This window comes from Pleurodeles waltl, chromosome 2_2 (genome assembly GCF_031143425.1).
Source record: "Pleurodeles waltl isolate 20211129_DDA chromosome 2_2, aPleWal1.hap1.20221129, whole genome shotgun sequence".
NCBI classification, from domain to species: Eukaryota; Metazoa; Chordata; class Amphibia; order Caudata; family Salamandridae; genus Pleurodeles; species Pleurodeles waltl.
This window is the reverse complement of record NC_090439.1, coordinates 1,023,409,731-1,023,427,532: the sequence shown is the minus strand read 5'-3', so window position 1 is coordinate 1,023,427,532 and position 17,802 is coordinate 1,023,409,731. Positions and strand designations below refer to the sequence as shown.

The 17,802-nt window shown below is 49.5% G+C and overlaps 1 protein-coding gene across 2 annotated transcripts in view; it reads right to left on the bottom strand.

Moving 5' to 3' along the window:
* The window catches only part of EFR3A (EFR3 homolog A), a 1,082,041-nt gene that overhangs the window by 264,530 nt on the left and 799,709 nt on the right, over positions 1-17,802 (bottom strand). For both annotated transcript variants that reach the window (XM_069220764.1, XM_069220765.1), the window contains exon 14: positions 5,589-5,761. In XM_069220764.1, coding sequence (XP_069076865.1) covers positions 5,589-5,761 — 173 coding nt within the window. The remainder of the gene's footprint in view (positions 1-5,588; positions 5,762-17,802) is intronic.

Below are 17,802 nucleotides of genomic sequence, written 5' to 3'. Positions count from 1 at the left end.
ACTCTCCAAGCCATTATAGGCTCCGGGGAGCCCACTCCTGGGGCCAAAACTTACCAAAAAGGGGACGGTGCCACTTGCCCCAATCCCCGTCTGTTTAGGCCCGGGAGGCCCCATCCTCCATGGCTTTTTTTTATTTTTTTTATTATTATTAAAGGGGATAGTGACCCCATTGCCCTGCCCGAGCCATGTTAGGGCATGGGGACCCTACGCCCACTACTAAAAATAAGGGGGGGCATGTGACCCCCCCCTTCCCTGAGCCTTATTAGGCCCTGGGAACCCCATCCCCAGGGACTTTCTTCTTATTAAAGGGGAGGCAGAGCCACACACAGTCCCTCTTCCAAAGCATTGTTAGGGCCTTGGAACCCCTTCCCCAGGGCTGTGTTTTTTTTTATTAAAGCGGAGGGGGCCACCTCGACTCCCTCCCTTTTATTAAAAATGCTTCTGCTCCTTCTGGGTGGAAACAATATTTTGAAGGGTTTCCCTGCCCGCATCAGTGTGGGCAGCAAAACAGATCAAAAGTCTGCTCCCAGCCAGCGGGAGCATTTTCAAACATCCCGCCAGCTAGGAGCAGACTGTGTTTGGTCCCGCATGGAGGGGGGTTCTGAAAATACTCCCGCCAAATGGGAGCAAACAAATGTTTCTCTGCCCACACCAGTGCGGGCAGGGAAACCGCAATATCAGGGAGTGGGCTACCCGGGGCACAGCTAGTGAGCCATCCCCAGGGGATCGGACCCCTGGGGCCATTGATGGCTCAAGGTAAGGGGGCCGCGCAGCTCTCTCCCTTTTAAAATGTTCAGCGGCCCTCGGATCCTATCCCCCGGGGAATAGAGGCTCAGGGGGAAGGAGAGGGTGCTGACCCCTTCCCCTGAAAAAATTCAAGGGGATTTGGATCCAACGAGGCCAAAAACAGCTTTGCAGGGATTCACACCGCCACCTTCGAAAAAATGTTTTAAAAATGAATCCCCCACTGGGCCCCGGCCCACCCCGGGAGGTTTAGAAAAGCAGTGCAGGAAACCACTTTTTTTTTTTTTTTTTATTGTCTCACAGATTTGCAGATCCTCTGCAAATTTGCAGCAATTTTTTTTTTTTTTATGTTTTGGCTCCATGCAGGGTCACGTTGGGACCCCACCACCAGGACTAGTGAGGTCAGGGTTTAGAGGAGGCTAAACTGAGACATAAAAAGTTGGAGTGGCTGTGGCATATGGGTTACTCCAATATTTTAAAGGGAATATTAAAGAGGGCCCCTAAAGGATTATAAAAGGCTGGTGTTTGCCGCTAAATCAGCATTCCTCACTGCCAAAATTATGGAGGCTGACAGTAATGTTTAAAATTGTTCAGAATGTCTCCTCACCTAAATGTGCAGCAATCAAAATTATAACATCCCAGAAGTTGGCTGATAAACTCTTTTTTAAAGAGAAGGTTGCCATCATTCTGCAAACTTTGTAACTTGGTGGGGACTACCATGTTGTGCAGGTAGGAGAAGCAGTGCCCATGCCCTGCTGGGGAGTGCAGGAAGGCTGGCTGTTGTCCTCTGAAAAAGATTGTGGAATTTTCAGTACTTGGTGGTTGAAACAAATGGGGATCTCAACAGGTTCATTTCCATCACTTCTGTTTTAAAATCAAGGTCCCAACTAGATCATTTGACTCTTTCCCATTGGAAAGTGGCTTCTGAAGCTCTTGATTCACTTACAGTTGGAGATCTGCAATATTTCTTTACAGTGTGGACTGGTTCTTGTATAGTGGGATAAGCCTCTGGCAGTGCTCTTATTTATTAAATAATCAAAAAAAAACTAATGCTGATCCTGCCATTCTCACAATTTTTGGACCAATCTCTTTGCTGCGGTTTGCCAGGAACATAGTGGAGAAAAAGTCACCCAACACCTATTGGAGTGGCTGGCAAAAGAACAAATTCTTCACTTGGTGCAGTCAGAGTTTTATTCCCAGCACAGAGACTACCCTGACATTTGTGGTAGATGACTTTTAATGATGTGAGACAATGAAAAATGCTCTGCTCTGCTACTAATAGACCTGTCTGCAGCATTTGACATGGTGTGTCATTCTACTCTGCTGACCAGGCTCCAGAAGATCGGCATTGGTGACAATGGACCAGACTGGTGTAGATTCTATCAAAATGATAAATCGCAGGCAGTTTATTTATATCCGTTTATGTCAAAGCGCATGACCCTGATCCAAAGAGCTCCTCAGGGATCAGCAATGAGACACATGTGAAACTCATAAAATCGTTTAGCCTCAGGTGCCTGAACGACGTGGATGATACTCAGCTAATCATCATGCTGGAAAGGGTAGGCACCACCACGTTGGAACCTTTCCATCTCTGTGTGGCAGCAGTGTCACAATGGCCATAGCACAAGCTGCTTGAATTTAACAATGACAAGACAGGGGTGCTGTGCATAAAGCACTCCTGAATCCCAGACTTGCTGCTGTTGATTGTTTGCTCAGTTTCTCAGTCAACCCCACCAGCTCCAGCCAAGACAGTAATAAATCTGGTGACCTACCTGGAAACTTAACTTTCCTTAGCAAGTCACTGAAACCATGTTGTGGTTAATTGCTTCTTCTTGTTAAAGTTGTTCAGGAATATATTACCCTTTCTTCTAAACACTGCTCATCGGAAGCCAACTTGCTGGTTGTGCCTAAGATTCAACATTCTTGGGCAAACCCTTTTCTTTCAGAGCGGCTGTTCTCAGGAATAAGTTCTACGGCTTGCTTATTCCTTACATAATGTCAGGAAGGCTCTGAAGACTTGGCTATTTAAAAATTTGTTTTAGGTTTTCAGTTGACCCAAGTGTGAAAGTGACTCCTGGAGTGGGACCGGCACCAAACTCTGGATTTGGCCCGAGACAGAATCCAGTCTCGGTGAGGAGTCTTATACTTTGCGTTGAAAGTTTTCCCTTGCAGTGCCAGATGGCCTTCGGGTTTATTGGTGGACAGTAAATTGAGTGCTTTGGGTAATGGGGTTCCTTCAGATTCCACAGACACAGCTGATGGCAATCTGCGACAGATATTAGTTTGCGAAAGTCCCTCCGGGGCTTAAAACCTGCTGTTTTATGGGGTGACATCCACTGCACACTGTAGAGACTTTGCCAGTCTCACAGAGAAGAGGGAAATGCGGATCTGCGTCTAGTAGCGCAGAATGAAAGCAACTGATGTCAGTGCAGGACAGTGGCATGTCATTTCTGGAGCAACTCAGCATTGGTGCAGAGCCACACAGCACCACCTAGTGGCGAGCAGAGGTACTGCTGGAAAGTTTCCAGATCCAGTTTGACACCTAGGGAATATTTAAAAGTTGAAGAATCTGGGGCAAGAAGTCTCTATCAGAAATGTATAGCTAGACATTGTCTATCTGTGGTGATACCTCCTCAAGACAAATAGGCCTCAGCATTTTCACCACTACGAATACATAAGCGAATCCTATAAAAGCTTTGAGACAAACTGGAACCCATACCTTGAGTGCAGTGACAGCATCTCGACCTCTTAAAGTCAACTAAAACTGAAATTGACTTACACACATTGTGCAGGCTAGGGGAAATTATATATATATATAGACTTCAGCGCCACGCCACACTGACTACACTTTACAAAGCAACCACAATGAGGGTCAGTCTGTTCGTACAGAGTGCCTCATTGCACTCCTCCACTCTTTAGATATCTATACAGCCCCTTACAGTACTAAACATACACTGAACGCTTGAGGACCACTTACATTCTTTCACACTACCTTCTTCCTTTTTATTCTCCGCTGTAGGTTCAACTAACATTACACCTACAGGAAACTACATACAGCAGCAGATAATTGTTTACTTCTGGTGCTCATATACTTGTGTTTATATTTTCATTCTTGGAACCCTCCAGTTAACTTTTTCATCTGCTCCTTCTATTCCCTGTGTATATTGTTCAATCTCTTTCTCTCAGTCAATGTCTGGTGGGTGGAAATAAATGCTGTTTCCCAAAAATGAGTGCTGGTGGACCCCACCAGCAGCCACTGCCTCAAATTAACCTCCAAGTACTCAAACTGGGGCGAAACCCCGACAAGAACACCTTAGATGGAGACTATTCTTCAATATACTTGGACTGCTGTTGACTGACACAGATTTCAATCAAACAATTACTCAGAGCATTTGTAAAGCACACTACTCACCCATAAGGGTCTCAAGTCGCTGAGGGAGGGCGGGGCTGCTACTGCTCGAACAGCCATGTCTTGAGGTGTCTCCCAAAGGTAAGTAGGTCCTGTGTCTGTTGCAGGTGGGTGGGAAGAGTGTTCCACGTCTTGGCAGCGAGGTGGGAGAATGATCACCCATGGGATGGTGGTGAGGGCAAGGTCGGCGGAGCGAAGCTGTGTGGTCGTGGTGTCGAAGGAGAGCCATCTGTTGAGGTATTCTGGTCCGGTGTTGTGCAGTGCCTTGTGAGCGTGGGTGAAGAGTTTGAAGGTGATTCTCTTGTTGACAGAGAGCCAGTGTAGATATTGCAGGTGGGCTGTGATGTGGCAGTGGTGGGAGATGTCCAGGATGAGGCGTGCAGAGGCGTTCTGTATGCGTTGCAGTCTTTTCTGGAGCTTGGCCGTGGTTCCTGCGTAGAAGGCATTGCCGTGGTCCAGTTTGCTGCTTACAAGGGCTTGGGTGACCATCTTTCTGGTTTCAGTGGGGATCCATTTGTAGATCTTCAGAAGCATGAGGAGGGTGCTGAAGCAGGAGGAAGCGATGGCGTTGATTTGCTGGGTCACTGATACAGTAGTGATGAGTCCAGGATGAATCCCAGGTTGCGCGCATGGTCGTGGGTGTCGGTGTGGTTCCCATTGTGGCAGGCCACCTGGTTTCAGCAGTGTTGGCAGTTAAGGGCAGTAAGGGCATTAGTTGGATTGAATGCTGTGATGTGATGTGGGGTTATCAGAAGTGCATATAAAGGCCGTTTTTCATAGAGCTGGCACCGCACCAGATGCGGAGCAGAGAAGACAGAAGAGGAGCAACTGAAAAAGCAGCTTCTATCCCCAACTTGGCCTGGCAAGGATACAGAGGTCTGACTGAGGAAATGTCTTTAAGCCGTTCAAACCCAAGCAGGAACACAGCAACATAGCTCAATTAGCACAAAATATGAAAACCTCAATATCGGAAAGCAGGACAACCAACCATTATAGAGACTATTTCTGAAATGGTGGGCGGCGGCGATGCAATGAAGCAGTGCAGACAGCCTTTCTTATCTAGCAAGGACAACCTTTCGACTTCATTATAAATGACAATTTGTTTGCATAAAATGCAAAGCAAACAGGAATACGAACACAAACGAAATGGATCTGTGCGCTTATTGGGAGCAGCAACTTCTGGAAAGAACCTTTTAATCTACAGATCAGACGGACCGAGATGAATTTCTAATTTCTCAATTAAACCAAAGTAGCAGTGGATTCGAGACGCACGGTGAAGCAAGGAGAGCTTTGTAGGCACAGAATTCAAAAACGACAAGCGCTATAAAAACTGCAGCACGACCAATAAACATTCATGCTTGAGCAAGCCAACTAACAAAGACATGAGATCAGACGACAGCATTTATTCGTAGACAGTTGAAAACTGTATTTATACCTGATACCCCGAAGCTTAGCCCTGTTGTCATGGCGATCAATTAGGTTATGCAATATTTCCAGAACCAGCTGTCTCAGTTCAGAGTCCTCCATGAGAGATGGCGACAGCAAGGGATCGACGAAGGGCGCTGGCAGTGCTGCGGAGATGCTCTTCGCTTTGTACCCTGACGTCACCTGCATGAACACACGAAGAGCAGCCAACCATGTTACATGTCATGAGCACGTTTTATTTTTCATTCAATGAACTTGAAGGGAACTCCAGACGCTATGATTGTGTTTTTTTTAAATTAAAGTGACTACACGTAGCGGCGCAAGTTATAACTGGTGAATTGAAGATTTGGTTTTAAAACGGTAGCTTTGCTATTTTTAGAAAACCTGCTTATAGCCCTTCTGTAAACTTTGTTCATTTTCAGCGAATTTCTAAGTTTTTTTCTGTGTTTTTTTAAACAAAATTTACCTTTCTTATGTATAACTCCACTTTAACCTTTGTTTCTTTACAATGTATTTGTATGGTTTAACGTGAAGTAAGACATTATTACGATATGCCTGCAGGCAACACCTCACTTGGATCTCTCTTTATATTGCATTCGAAAGATGTTGTAGGACCCAGTGGCAGAGTGCCCGAGTCCTATAAAGGCAGCTGCAACAATCTTCGTGCTGTGGCCAGCCAATCAGAGCTCTTGTGCAGAAGTCCCACCAAGACCTGCAGCACTGGATATCTCGATTTTTTAACCTTAATTTCCCATAAGAAAAGCTAATGAGATTGACGCCAAATTCCTAAAAGCATGCTTACAAAGTGAAGATCTAGCTTTCTGTCAACTTTGGTGTAATTTGTTCAGCCTTTTTCTCTGTATCGTCACGAATTTCCAATGGAAACTGCATGGGTTTGGGAATACCCCTTTCATCTTTAATCAGCCCCAACATGGTGTATCCCCCAGAAACACTACAGGAAGTAGCTGAGGTGGGATGTAAATTTATTAGCAAAACAACACTTCTTATTGCAGCTGACCTACATACAACTACACAGTGGCGACCAGCACTGTTTTACACACATATATACACACACACACATATTTATTCAATGAAGAAAACAAAGGTTAAGGAGACGTTATAGTTAGTAGAAAATGTCAATAAAAACATGCTATTTTAAAAGAGCAAAACCATCAAAATGCGTCCTCAAAAGTAACTATAACTTGTGCTCTAAAGTAACTACAACTCGTGCCCCCGCCATGCAGTGTTGTCATCAATAAGGTCGTTTAAGATGTTGAAGTTATGTTAGATCCGAGGAATTAAGTAGTGCATGGCTAGTGCGCCTAACCCCCTGCTGCACACAGTCTTTGCCCATGTGCGGTGGCTGCTAGAGGGGCAGGGTCTGGCTTTTGGCCTGGGCTGCGCCCCAACCACCACATACGGCTGGCTAGGTCATATTACAATATAAAAATTGTGATTTTTAGTTAGGCAGACCTATTGTCTTTGTTAAAGGCTCAAAATACTAAATAATAGTGGCTAAGTCTATTGGCTTTATCAAAGAGTCAGCTTATCAACATATATAAAGCAGACCTATTGGCTTTGTCAGAAAAGTCACTAATAACCAGAATGAAATGCGTAATTCATAAAGTCACACATTTCAATGTTTAAAAATAGTGCCCGTGATAAAATATTTTTATTAAAGCCTTCTTTAAAAAACATTGACATGTCTTTGGGTCAATTTTTAAAATTTTGCAGTACACAAAGTTCAACCATGGAAACAAACAGTAGGAGTTCCTGCACTCCAGCTGAGATGCATTCAGAGTCAGCTCAGTGTGCTTTTAAAAAAATATGGTAAGCTCTCCTGGGGCCATGGATTCAATGACCTAGTAGACGTATTGTGTTTTTTGTAATGCTGCTCGCGCCATGCAGCCACCTGCAACATTAAAAATATGTTCGCCGGTGCCCCTTCTCCTTCTAGCAGCACAACAAACAAGAAAATATATTATTTAGGAAAGCGCTAGGGCATTATGCGGGGTTCACTGCCACAGCAGCGAATTATAAATGACTGTCCCTGCCACTCATTATCCTTTTTTTTTCAGGGGGGGGGGGGGGGGGGATTCTCTGGCGCCTACCCGCTGCACCACAACATATGTATTCATTAGTGGCTGCAGTCATTGATGGCCCCAGCCGGCTCACCAGTCTGGTCTTTTGCTAAGAAAAATTGTTAAGTGTGTGTCCCAGTGCCTACCTGGGGGACCCACATTCCCAGGTCGAGAGGGGCAGGGTATCCCTATTTGCCCATATAAATATATATATATATATATATATATATATATATATATATATATATATATATATATTTAGATTTAAGATCTCTTATAATTATATGCATGAAAACAACACATACAGCATGTTCCACCTACATCTAGAGACCAGTGGCATTTTGTCAGCATTGTGCAATACACAGAAGAAATAAAAACATATCAACCAAGGTTAGGGAAGTTAACTGGTTAGAACACAGTGATGATTATCATAATATTTAGGGCTATTAGGGCCAGAGCTGGGTGGGGGGAGAGGGGTTCGGCCTATTCCCGTTAATCAGTCAGAGGATGCAAATATATACAAGACATGTCAATTCGCGAAAATCTTCCACTAGATAGAGAATGCAGGGGCTCCACGTTTTGTCAAAAAGTGTCAGGGAGGATGTCGCAGTCGGCGTTTCTTCATGCCCTTCCAATCCCACATTTTATGAAGCCATTCTGTAAACGTTGGGATTAAATCCTTGCCCCAGCGTGAAAGTAAGGGTTGTTTAGCCACCTCCAACGCCACCGTAATGGCCCTGCCTCGGACAGATCTCAGTGGATATGTTAATGGATTTGGGAGTCCTAATAGTACATAGCTAGGGAAGCGTGGAATTTTAGTGTCATACATGTCATCTATGGCATCCAATACCTCTCCCCAAAAGGCACCTACCTTTGGGCATTGCCACAGAATGTGTTTAAATGTACCTATTTGCCCACACTGTCTCCAACACGTTGTTGGTGCCTGGTTTCCAATGTGCAACCCTTGCCGGTGTGTAATACCAATAGTGGGCTATCTGTAAAAACCACTCCTTATTGGTGGTATTATGTGCTGATACACGAGCGCGATGCAGAACGCCACGCCATTCCTTGTCCGTGAATGCGTGTTTGCATTCAACCTCCCATCTACCTCTTGCGGGTGTTCTGAGTAGTGTGGCTGGTGTGACCAAAAAACTATAGACAGAAGACGTCTGTCAGAGGTGCTGGTGAGGAACCACCTCTCAAATAGCGTAGGAAGCGTACTGAGGGGAGGGTTACCCACTGTCGGACTGCCAGGTATTGTCAGTGTGTCGCGGACGGCAAACCAAAGGCTGCCTGGAGTTGGAAGAATTCTATCAGGCCATCCGCATCATAGTGGTCTCCAATTCGTTAAAAATTAGCTTCTTGCCACACGTCATAGCCCGAATCTGCCAATGCAGGGGGGGAAGTCTGGGTTTCCTATGATTGGTGTCTGGGGGGAGAGAGCAGAAAGACCCTTCTGTGTTTGTACTTTGTCCTATACCCCCACTGTAGCCTGCAATAGAGGTGAAATGAGTAGCCCCGGTGGACGGTGTCCCTTCGGCAGCCATGGTATTTTCCATATGTGAGCCCCAAGTACTGCTTGGTCAATAAAGCACCAGTTCTTCTCTGTGGATAGGATAGACCACTCCACCATACACCACAGCTGTGCCACACGATAATAGCTGATCAGGTGCAGTAACCCCAGGCCGCTCTCCGTTTGGGGGTAAACATGCTTGCCCTTTCACTATATATATATATATATATATATATATATATATATATATATATATATATATATATTCCCATATCAGTTCTGCATCTTATCCAGGAATTGCAGTGGAGGAGGTAGTGGCAGTGTTTGCATGATATGTAGCATTTTGGGCAATAGCATCATCTTGACTGCTGCTAGTCTGCCTAGCCAGGAAAGGCCATATTTGTTCCATCAAGAGAGGTCCAGGCGCACCATTACCACAATTTCCCTATAGTTGTAGACCGCCGTCGATTCAGGAGTAGAAAGGACCTGCAGTCCTAAGTACTTCACTGCCTGCGTTGCCCAAGTAAATGAAAAGGCTGGCTTTAAGGTCATCACCTCTGCCTCTGGGATATTTAGGTTCAAAATGGATGATTTATGTAGGTTAGTCTTACATCCCGAAACTGCCCCGAATGCCGTGAGCTCCTCAAGGACCACAGAGAGGGACATCTGCGGTGCTGTCAAATAGAGCAGTACATCGTCCGCATACAGAGCTATCTTATGTGTCCTACCGCCCATTCTAATACTAGAAATCCCGGGGTGTCGACGGATGCGTTCAGCCATTGGCTCCAAATCTAGAGCGAACAATAAAGGCGATAGAGGACATCCCTGCCTTGTGCCCCTAGTTATAGGAAAGGGACCGGTTAGAAGGCCGTTCACTTGAACCATCCCCCTGGGAGACGCATAGCTACATTGAACCCATTGGTGGAAGTGTGGTCCCAGCCCAGCGCAGCCTTAAGGAATGACCAGTGAACCAGATCAAGTGCCTTCTCCGTGTCAATGGACAGAAGAAGCATAGGGATGCCGGGTCGCTGTGTCTTGTCTCAGATGACACAGTCTTTTGGTGTTATCACTACAACACCTTTCAGGTATAAATCTGGTGTGGTCAGGATCAACCAGGCCTTGTATGAAGGGAGCCAGTCTATTGGCTAAAATGCCTGTGAAGATTTTTACGTCTACTGTTAGGAGAGATATGGAGCGGCAAGGGGAGGACTGTCTGGGGTCCTTACCTTCTTTAGGGATAACCGTGATTTTTGCCAACTGCATGGTAAGGGCAAGAAATACTGTGGTGCTAAATTCAATGTACAGCTGCTTCAATACTAGGGCCAGTAGTGTTTCGAAAACGCAATAAAACTCTGCACCAAGGGCGTCATGACCAGGGGCTTTGCCCGGCTTAAGACATTGTATGGCCATTAGTACTTCAGCGTATGTTATGTTGTTGTCTAGACACATAGGTGGTCATTACGACCTTGGCGGTATAAGGCACTTACCGCCGTGCAGAAGACCGCCAATACACCGCCGCGGCAGAACGCCACAGCTATTATGACACACATCTCGGAATCCGATGAAATTCAGACACCCACACAACACTGCCACACCAAAGGTCAGCGATAAACATGCGGAAACAAATCCTCCACCTCCACGCCAACAGAAACACGCCCATGCTATTACGACCCACGAATCCACGCGGCGGTCTTTCAACCGCGGTATTCCATTGGCGGTACACACCGCCGCGCTCAAAATACACACACATATACAAAACACCGCCACATTGGACAATTACAAATACACACACCTGATACACATACAAACACCACTCCCACACACCCAACACTATATAAAACACACACCCACATCACACACAAACTCTTACAACCACAATTTCTGAGAGAAGGCCAGAGAGAGACAGCACAGATTAGAGAACTCCATCACACAGAGGCACACTACACCATCACCCACACAACACCCACGCACAAAACACCACATACCACTACACTCACCACACTCATCAACACATACACCACCCCACACATCACACACACCACCCCATGGCACGCCAAAGACACCCCCGCTTCTCCGAGGAGGAACTCAGGGTCATGGTGGAGGAAATCGTCCGGGTAGAGCCACAGCTATTTGGCTCACAGGTACAGCACACATCAATAGCCAGGAAGAAGGAGCTATGGCAAAGAATAGTCGACAGGGTCAACGCTGTGGGACAGCACCCAAGAAATAGGGAGTACATCAGGAAGAGGTGGAACGACCTACGGGGGAAGGTGCGTTCCACGGTATCCAGGCACAACATCGCGGTACAGCGGACTGGCGGCGGACCCCCACCTCCTCCCCCACAACTAACAACATGGGAGGAGCAAGTCTTGTCCATCTTGCATCCTGAGGGCCTCACAGGAGTCGTTGGAGGAACGGACACTGGTAAGTCAAATTTCAACTATCATATCCCCCCACCCTACCTGCATGCTATCACACACCCCCACCCTCACACCCTCCCCTATCACTCCAAATCCTCACCTATCTACCCATGACACCAACCACCCATCCCAACCCCAAAACCTGCATGACCTAACTAAGCATGGATACCCATCACTAAAGCATGTCCACTGCACAGACCCACAACACCCCCCAACTATCACCACACAAGCCCCCACACAGGAATGCCTGCACTGGGGTACACGCACACCCAAACATTGCACATCATGAAACACACACATGCAATAATCATGTACTCAAACCCCCGCAGGAACCCGAAGGAACGTCACCACACCAGAGGGTCCAGACAACACCACTCCACCCCCAGAGGAGGCACACAGTGACAACAGCAGCTCTGCCCCACTGGATATTGATGACCAGCCCGGACCATCGTGGGCCTCAGGACAGTCGGTTCCCCTTGACCAGCCACAGCCCAACACCGAACTGCCACCCTCGGGGAACACCAGCACAGCACCCACCCAGCGGGCCCAAACCTCCCTACCCAGGACAGGTCAATCAGCGGTGTGCCCACCACTACAGGGCACCCACGCTAACCCACCACCCCAACAACAACAGGGACCTGGGGGCAGTGGTAGTGGGCACACGGTCCAGGGGACGGAGGCACAGGAACACCAGGGAACTGGGAGGGCTGCTGTGCGACAGAGGGAGGACAGGCCAAGGGAACCTACTCTCAACGAGGCCCTCTCCTCCATCATGGGAGCATACCACCACTCCCAGGAGACGATGGCAACGGTACTGGCCAAGTTGCAGGAGACCCTGCGTCTGCAGGAGGAACAGTATTTGGGGTTCAGGGAGGAGCTCAGGACCATCGGCTCCGCCCTGGGCACCATTGCAGGGGTGCTGACGGACATTCAAAAGACCTTGAGGGACACCGTGGCACTCCCAGGGGCCCCTGACACTAGCCACGACGATGAAATGCCCAACACCTCCGCCGGCGCTAATGGACAGGAGGCACCGCCACAGGACCAACACACCAGCACCCCATCCCCTGCAGACGGACCACCACCACGCAAGCGGGCCCTGAGATCCAGGAACAGGACAGAGCAAGATGGCAAGACCCCGCCAGGAAATAAGACCACCCTGATCGTCCTCCCACTGTCCCACTTTGTTACCCTGTCCAAATCGGAACTGCCCCAGCTCCACTTCCAATGGCCAGATGTGCAATGTACCTGTGAGACTAATAGACTGGATTCTGCCATGGACATTCCTCCACCATCACCCATCCCCATTTCACAACCCCCCTTCATTGTTACGCACTTAAATAAACATCCTTGAAACACTAATAAAACTGGAGTCAGTCAATGATTGTGAACTTTGTAATGTCAATTACAGTGTTAAAAAAGGTTACCCATTGGAAGGCCAACATACCAATGTCACACATCACAAGTCTTTCAAGGGTGCAAGCTGTTGACACGTAGGTTACCACAATAGTGAAACTGAAATGGAAGGGGACAACTCAGTTAACAAATAGGGAGCGAAATGTAGGTACAGGATAGAGGTAGACGTGTGAAAGTTAATAATATGTGAAACATGAAAATGTACTCACCTGTGTCTCACTGAAAATATTGCTGTATGACTGAATCCCTGTTGTCGTTTTCATCTTCATCAGCTTCATCCTCATCACTGTCCACAGGCTCCCCCGCTGCAACAACACTGTCATCTGGATCATCCTCCTGCAGAAAAGGCACCTTGCAATGCCAAGTTATGGAGCATGGAGCAGGCGATGATGATGTCGCACACCTTCTTCGGTGAGTAGAATAGGGATCCACCAGTCATATGGAGGCACCTGAACCTGGCCTTAAGGCCGAAGGTGCGTTCGATTACCCTCCTAGTCCGCCCATGGGAATCATTGTACCGTTCCTCTGCCCTGGGATTCCTCACTGGGGTCAATAGCCAGGACAGGTTGGGGTAACCAGAGTCCCCCAATAGCCATACACGGTGCCTCTGGAGTTGACCCATCATATCAGGGATGCTGCTATTCCGCAGGATGTAGGCGTCATGCACAGAGCCAGGGAACATAGCATTTACCTGCGAGATGTACTGGTCTGCCAAACAGACCATCTGTACATTCATTGAATGATAACTCTTCCTGTTCCTGTACACCTGTTAATTCCAGCGGGGGGGACCAGAGCTACATGGGTCCCATCAGTGGCACCTATGACGTTGGGTATATGTCCAAGGGCATAGAAATCACCTTTCACTGTACGCAAATCCTCCACCTCAGGGAAAATGATGTATCTCCTTACATGTTTCAGCAGGGCAGACAACACTATGGACAAGACGTTGGAAAACATAGGCTGGGACATCCCTGATGCCATGGCCACTGTTGCCTGAAAACTTCAAAGGAAATGCAGCACTGACAGCACCTGCACGTCAGGGGGGATTCCAGTCGGATGGCAGATTGGTGACATCAGGTCTGGCTCCAACTGGGTACATAGTTCTTGGATTGTGGCACGGTCAAACCGGTAGGTCACGATGACATGTCGCTCTTCCATTGTCAACAGGTCCACCAGCGGTCGGTACACCGGCGGGTTCCACCATCTTCCAATATGTCCCAACTGACGGTGCCTAAGAAGGACAACAGCGAAGAAACTGTCAGCATTCCTCCAGGTATGTACCCAACGTCACACACAAGACTACAACAAACAATTAACCCATCCGGGAAAGGTTTTGAGTGTAGGCCTCGGTATGTGTGACGCAGTAGTAATTGAAGCCATGTGGGCCCCTGAAATGGCGGCTGCCTGACCTCTAAACTGGGACAATGGGATTGTGGGGTAACTCTGCTGGCGTTGGACACCGTCGCGGTAGGCGGTCGTAGAGCGTGGCGCAATGCTGCATTGGTTAACATTGAACCCCATGGGTCCCAGGAGCCAATGAACAGGTGCGCTGCAGGTGATGATGCGCACCGCCGCGGACGTCACCACCATTTTCTATCTCTTCAATCACTAGATACCTGACCTTCGACAGGAGAGGACCTACACTGCTAGTGCTGCTGTGACCTGGGTCTGGAAGCGACGATGGCTGCTGCGTCTGGGGAAAGGGCCCCTGCCTTCACTGCACAGGAGTTGGAGAAACTTGTGGATGGGGTCCTCCCCCAGTACACGCTACTCTACGGTCCTCCAGACCAACAGGTTAGTACACAGGGAGCACGTTGGATGGGCTAGGCTTGGGTGGAGAGGGCTGGGTGGATGAGGGAAGGGGGCAGAGTACATAGAACAGTTATGCATGGGGATGAATGGGCCACAGGGATAGAGTTGGGAGGGGGGCAATCACAACGACAGTGCAGTAGGTAATGACTGTCCTCTTTACATGTGCATGTCATGTAGGTCAGCGCCGACCAGAAGAGGGACATTTGGCGTGCCATCGCCAAGGAAGTCCGGACACTGGGGGCCCACCAGAGACGGGGCACCCACTGCCGTAAGAGATGGGAGGACATTCGCCGCTGCAGCAAGAAGATGGCTGGGGATTGCCTCCCAACGTGGGAGGGGTGCCCGTCGCACCATGACCCCCCTGATGTTCCGGATCCTGGCGGTGGCCTACCCGGAGTTGGATGGGCGCTTAAGGACATCACAGCAGACACAAGGGGGTGAGTACTACCTCATCATATGGACTTTGCATGCAGTGGAGGTGTCTGGGTGGGGGTGGTGGGTTGTGGGTGTCCCTAGGCCAGGGCGAGTTAGGTAGGCAAGGCCCTTCCGTTATGTAGGCCATGTGGCATCTCTACCCCAGCTCAAAACAGAGGGAAGTTGATGTATAGTTGCCCCTTTGCCATCCATGTGGGCAGATTACTACCATTGCCATGTAGGCCATTTCCCAGAAATAGCATGTGCAGAGGTCAGGAGCACGGCGTAATGCATGGTGCTGCTGCGTCTGTCTTGTCCGCCAACGGTAGCGGTATGCCATGCACTAAAACTCTCTTTCTTCTGTCTCCCCCCTTTTCCTGCTCTCCCTGTCCTTTTGTACATCAGCATCAACAGGCGGAGGTACAGTGGCACCGGAGCACGAGGGAGCTGCATCCCACATGGCCATGGAGGGCCACACCACAGACTCTGAATTCACCAGTGGGACGGAGGGCGAGGGGAGCTTCACGTCGGCCACCAGATCACCATCCAGCGACACGGACTCGTCTGCCGATGGGAGCTCCCCTGTGGTGGCGGCACCATCTGTGCGCCCCACTTCTACAGGTACAGCCGCCACCTCCCCTACCAGCACCGCCCTCCCAGCAGCCCCTCAGCATGTGTCCCGTGCCCGCTCACCCAGGAGGGTGGGCATCACCTTCACCCCAGGCACCTCAGGCGCTGCCCCAGTCACCCCTGCTGCCCTCAGTGAGGAGGCCATTGACCTCCTCAGGTCACTCACTGTTGGGCAGTCTACCATTGTGAATGCCATCCAGGGTGTAGAACGAGAGTTGAAACACGGTAATGCATTCCTGGAAGGCATTCATTCTGGTCAGGCTGTCTTTCAGCGAACCCTGCAATCTCTGGCTTCAGCACTGATGGCAGCCATTGTCCCTGTGTCCAGCCTCCCCCCTCCAACCTCCTCCACCCAGACCCAATCCCCTGTACCCCAGCCCATCCCAAGCACACCTACAGACCAGCAGGCACACAAGTCAACACACACAAGTAGCTCAAGCAAACATAGGCACCACACACACTACAGGCACTCACACAAGCATCACACCCATACAGACACAGCAACATCCACTGTCTCCACTGTGTCCACTGTGTCCCCCTCCTCCTCTTCTCCCTCCTCCCTCCCAGTCTCGTCTACACACACACCTGCATGCACCACATCTACAGGCACTAGGACTCGCACCAGGACACCCAGCACCACAAGCCGCTCACCTGCACTCACCACTTCCACTGCCATTTACACGTCCCCTGTGTCCTCTCTCAGTGTGTCTGTGACGCCCCCTCCCAAAGTACACAAACGCCGGCAATCACTCACCCAACATCCATCCACCTCACAACAGCCTCCAGTACCTGCACCTGCACCCAAAACACCTAAAGTGACACCTCCTACAACCACCTCCTCTACCTCCACTCCCAGACCCCCTCCAACTACCCATCCCAGTGTCCGTCAGAAACTGTCCCTCTGTCAAATTGACCTGTTTGCCCCCACCCCCCCCTCCAGTTCATCAGTCCTGTCGTAGCGCCTCAGCCAAAAAGCCTCCAGTACCAGTGGTGCGTGTTCCAGGTTTTTGGAGTGCACCGTCCACCACGGCAGGCAGTAGGACCCGGAGCCAAGGCACTAACAGCCCACCCCCTGTAAAGGCACCGAAATTGGAGAGTGGACGACGGGACCGTGTCAAGACTCCTGGTGGGACAACAAGTGAAATGGGATCCAAGGCGATTGGTGAGTCAGCTGTCACTCCAAAGAAGGTGGGGAAGGTTCCGAGGAAGTCTGCCCAGCCTGTTGTGAGTGTCCCGGCGGAGAAGTGCGCCATCATTTCCGGCGGTCCAGACACAACCGCCAGCACCGTTGTTACTGGTCAGGAGACCACCGCCAGAGTCAGTGCCCAGGAGGGCCAGAGTATCGTTACTGGTCAGGAGACCACCGCCAGAGTCAGTGCCCAGGAAGGCCCGAGTATCGTTACTGGTCAGGAGACCACCGCCAGAGTCAGTGACCAGGAGGGCCCGAGTATCGTTACTGTTCAGGAGACCACCGCCAGAATCAGTGCCCAGGAGGGCCCGAGTATCGTCACTGGTCAGGAGACCACCGCCGGAGTCAGTGCCCAGGAGGGACCAGGATCCCACAGCCCCGCTGGGCGATGATGGAACGTCATGCCACACACCCACACCCCAATGTCCAGTGTGGAGTTCGTCATGCCACACCCCAATGTCCAGTGTGGAGTTCGTCATGCCACACACCAATGTCAGTATCTGAACCGCCATCTCAGGCTACCGCTGAACAGTCCATAGCCAGCCATGGCAAAGCACCGCTGAACAAGGCCAAGACCACCATGGTGAAGACAGCTGAACAGTCCATAGCCAGCCATGGCAAAGCACCGCTGAACAAGGCCAAGACCGCCATGGTGAAGACCGCTGATCAGGGCAAACACAGTGTGGGTATGAATATGCCGCCACATCAGGCATCCTTCTCCCATGTGCAGCTGGGACAGTGACAGGACA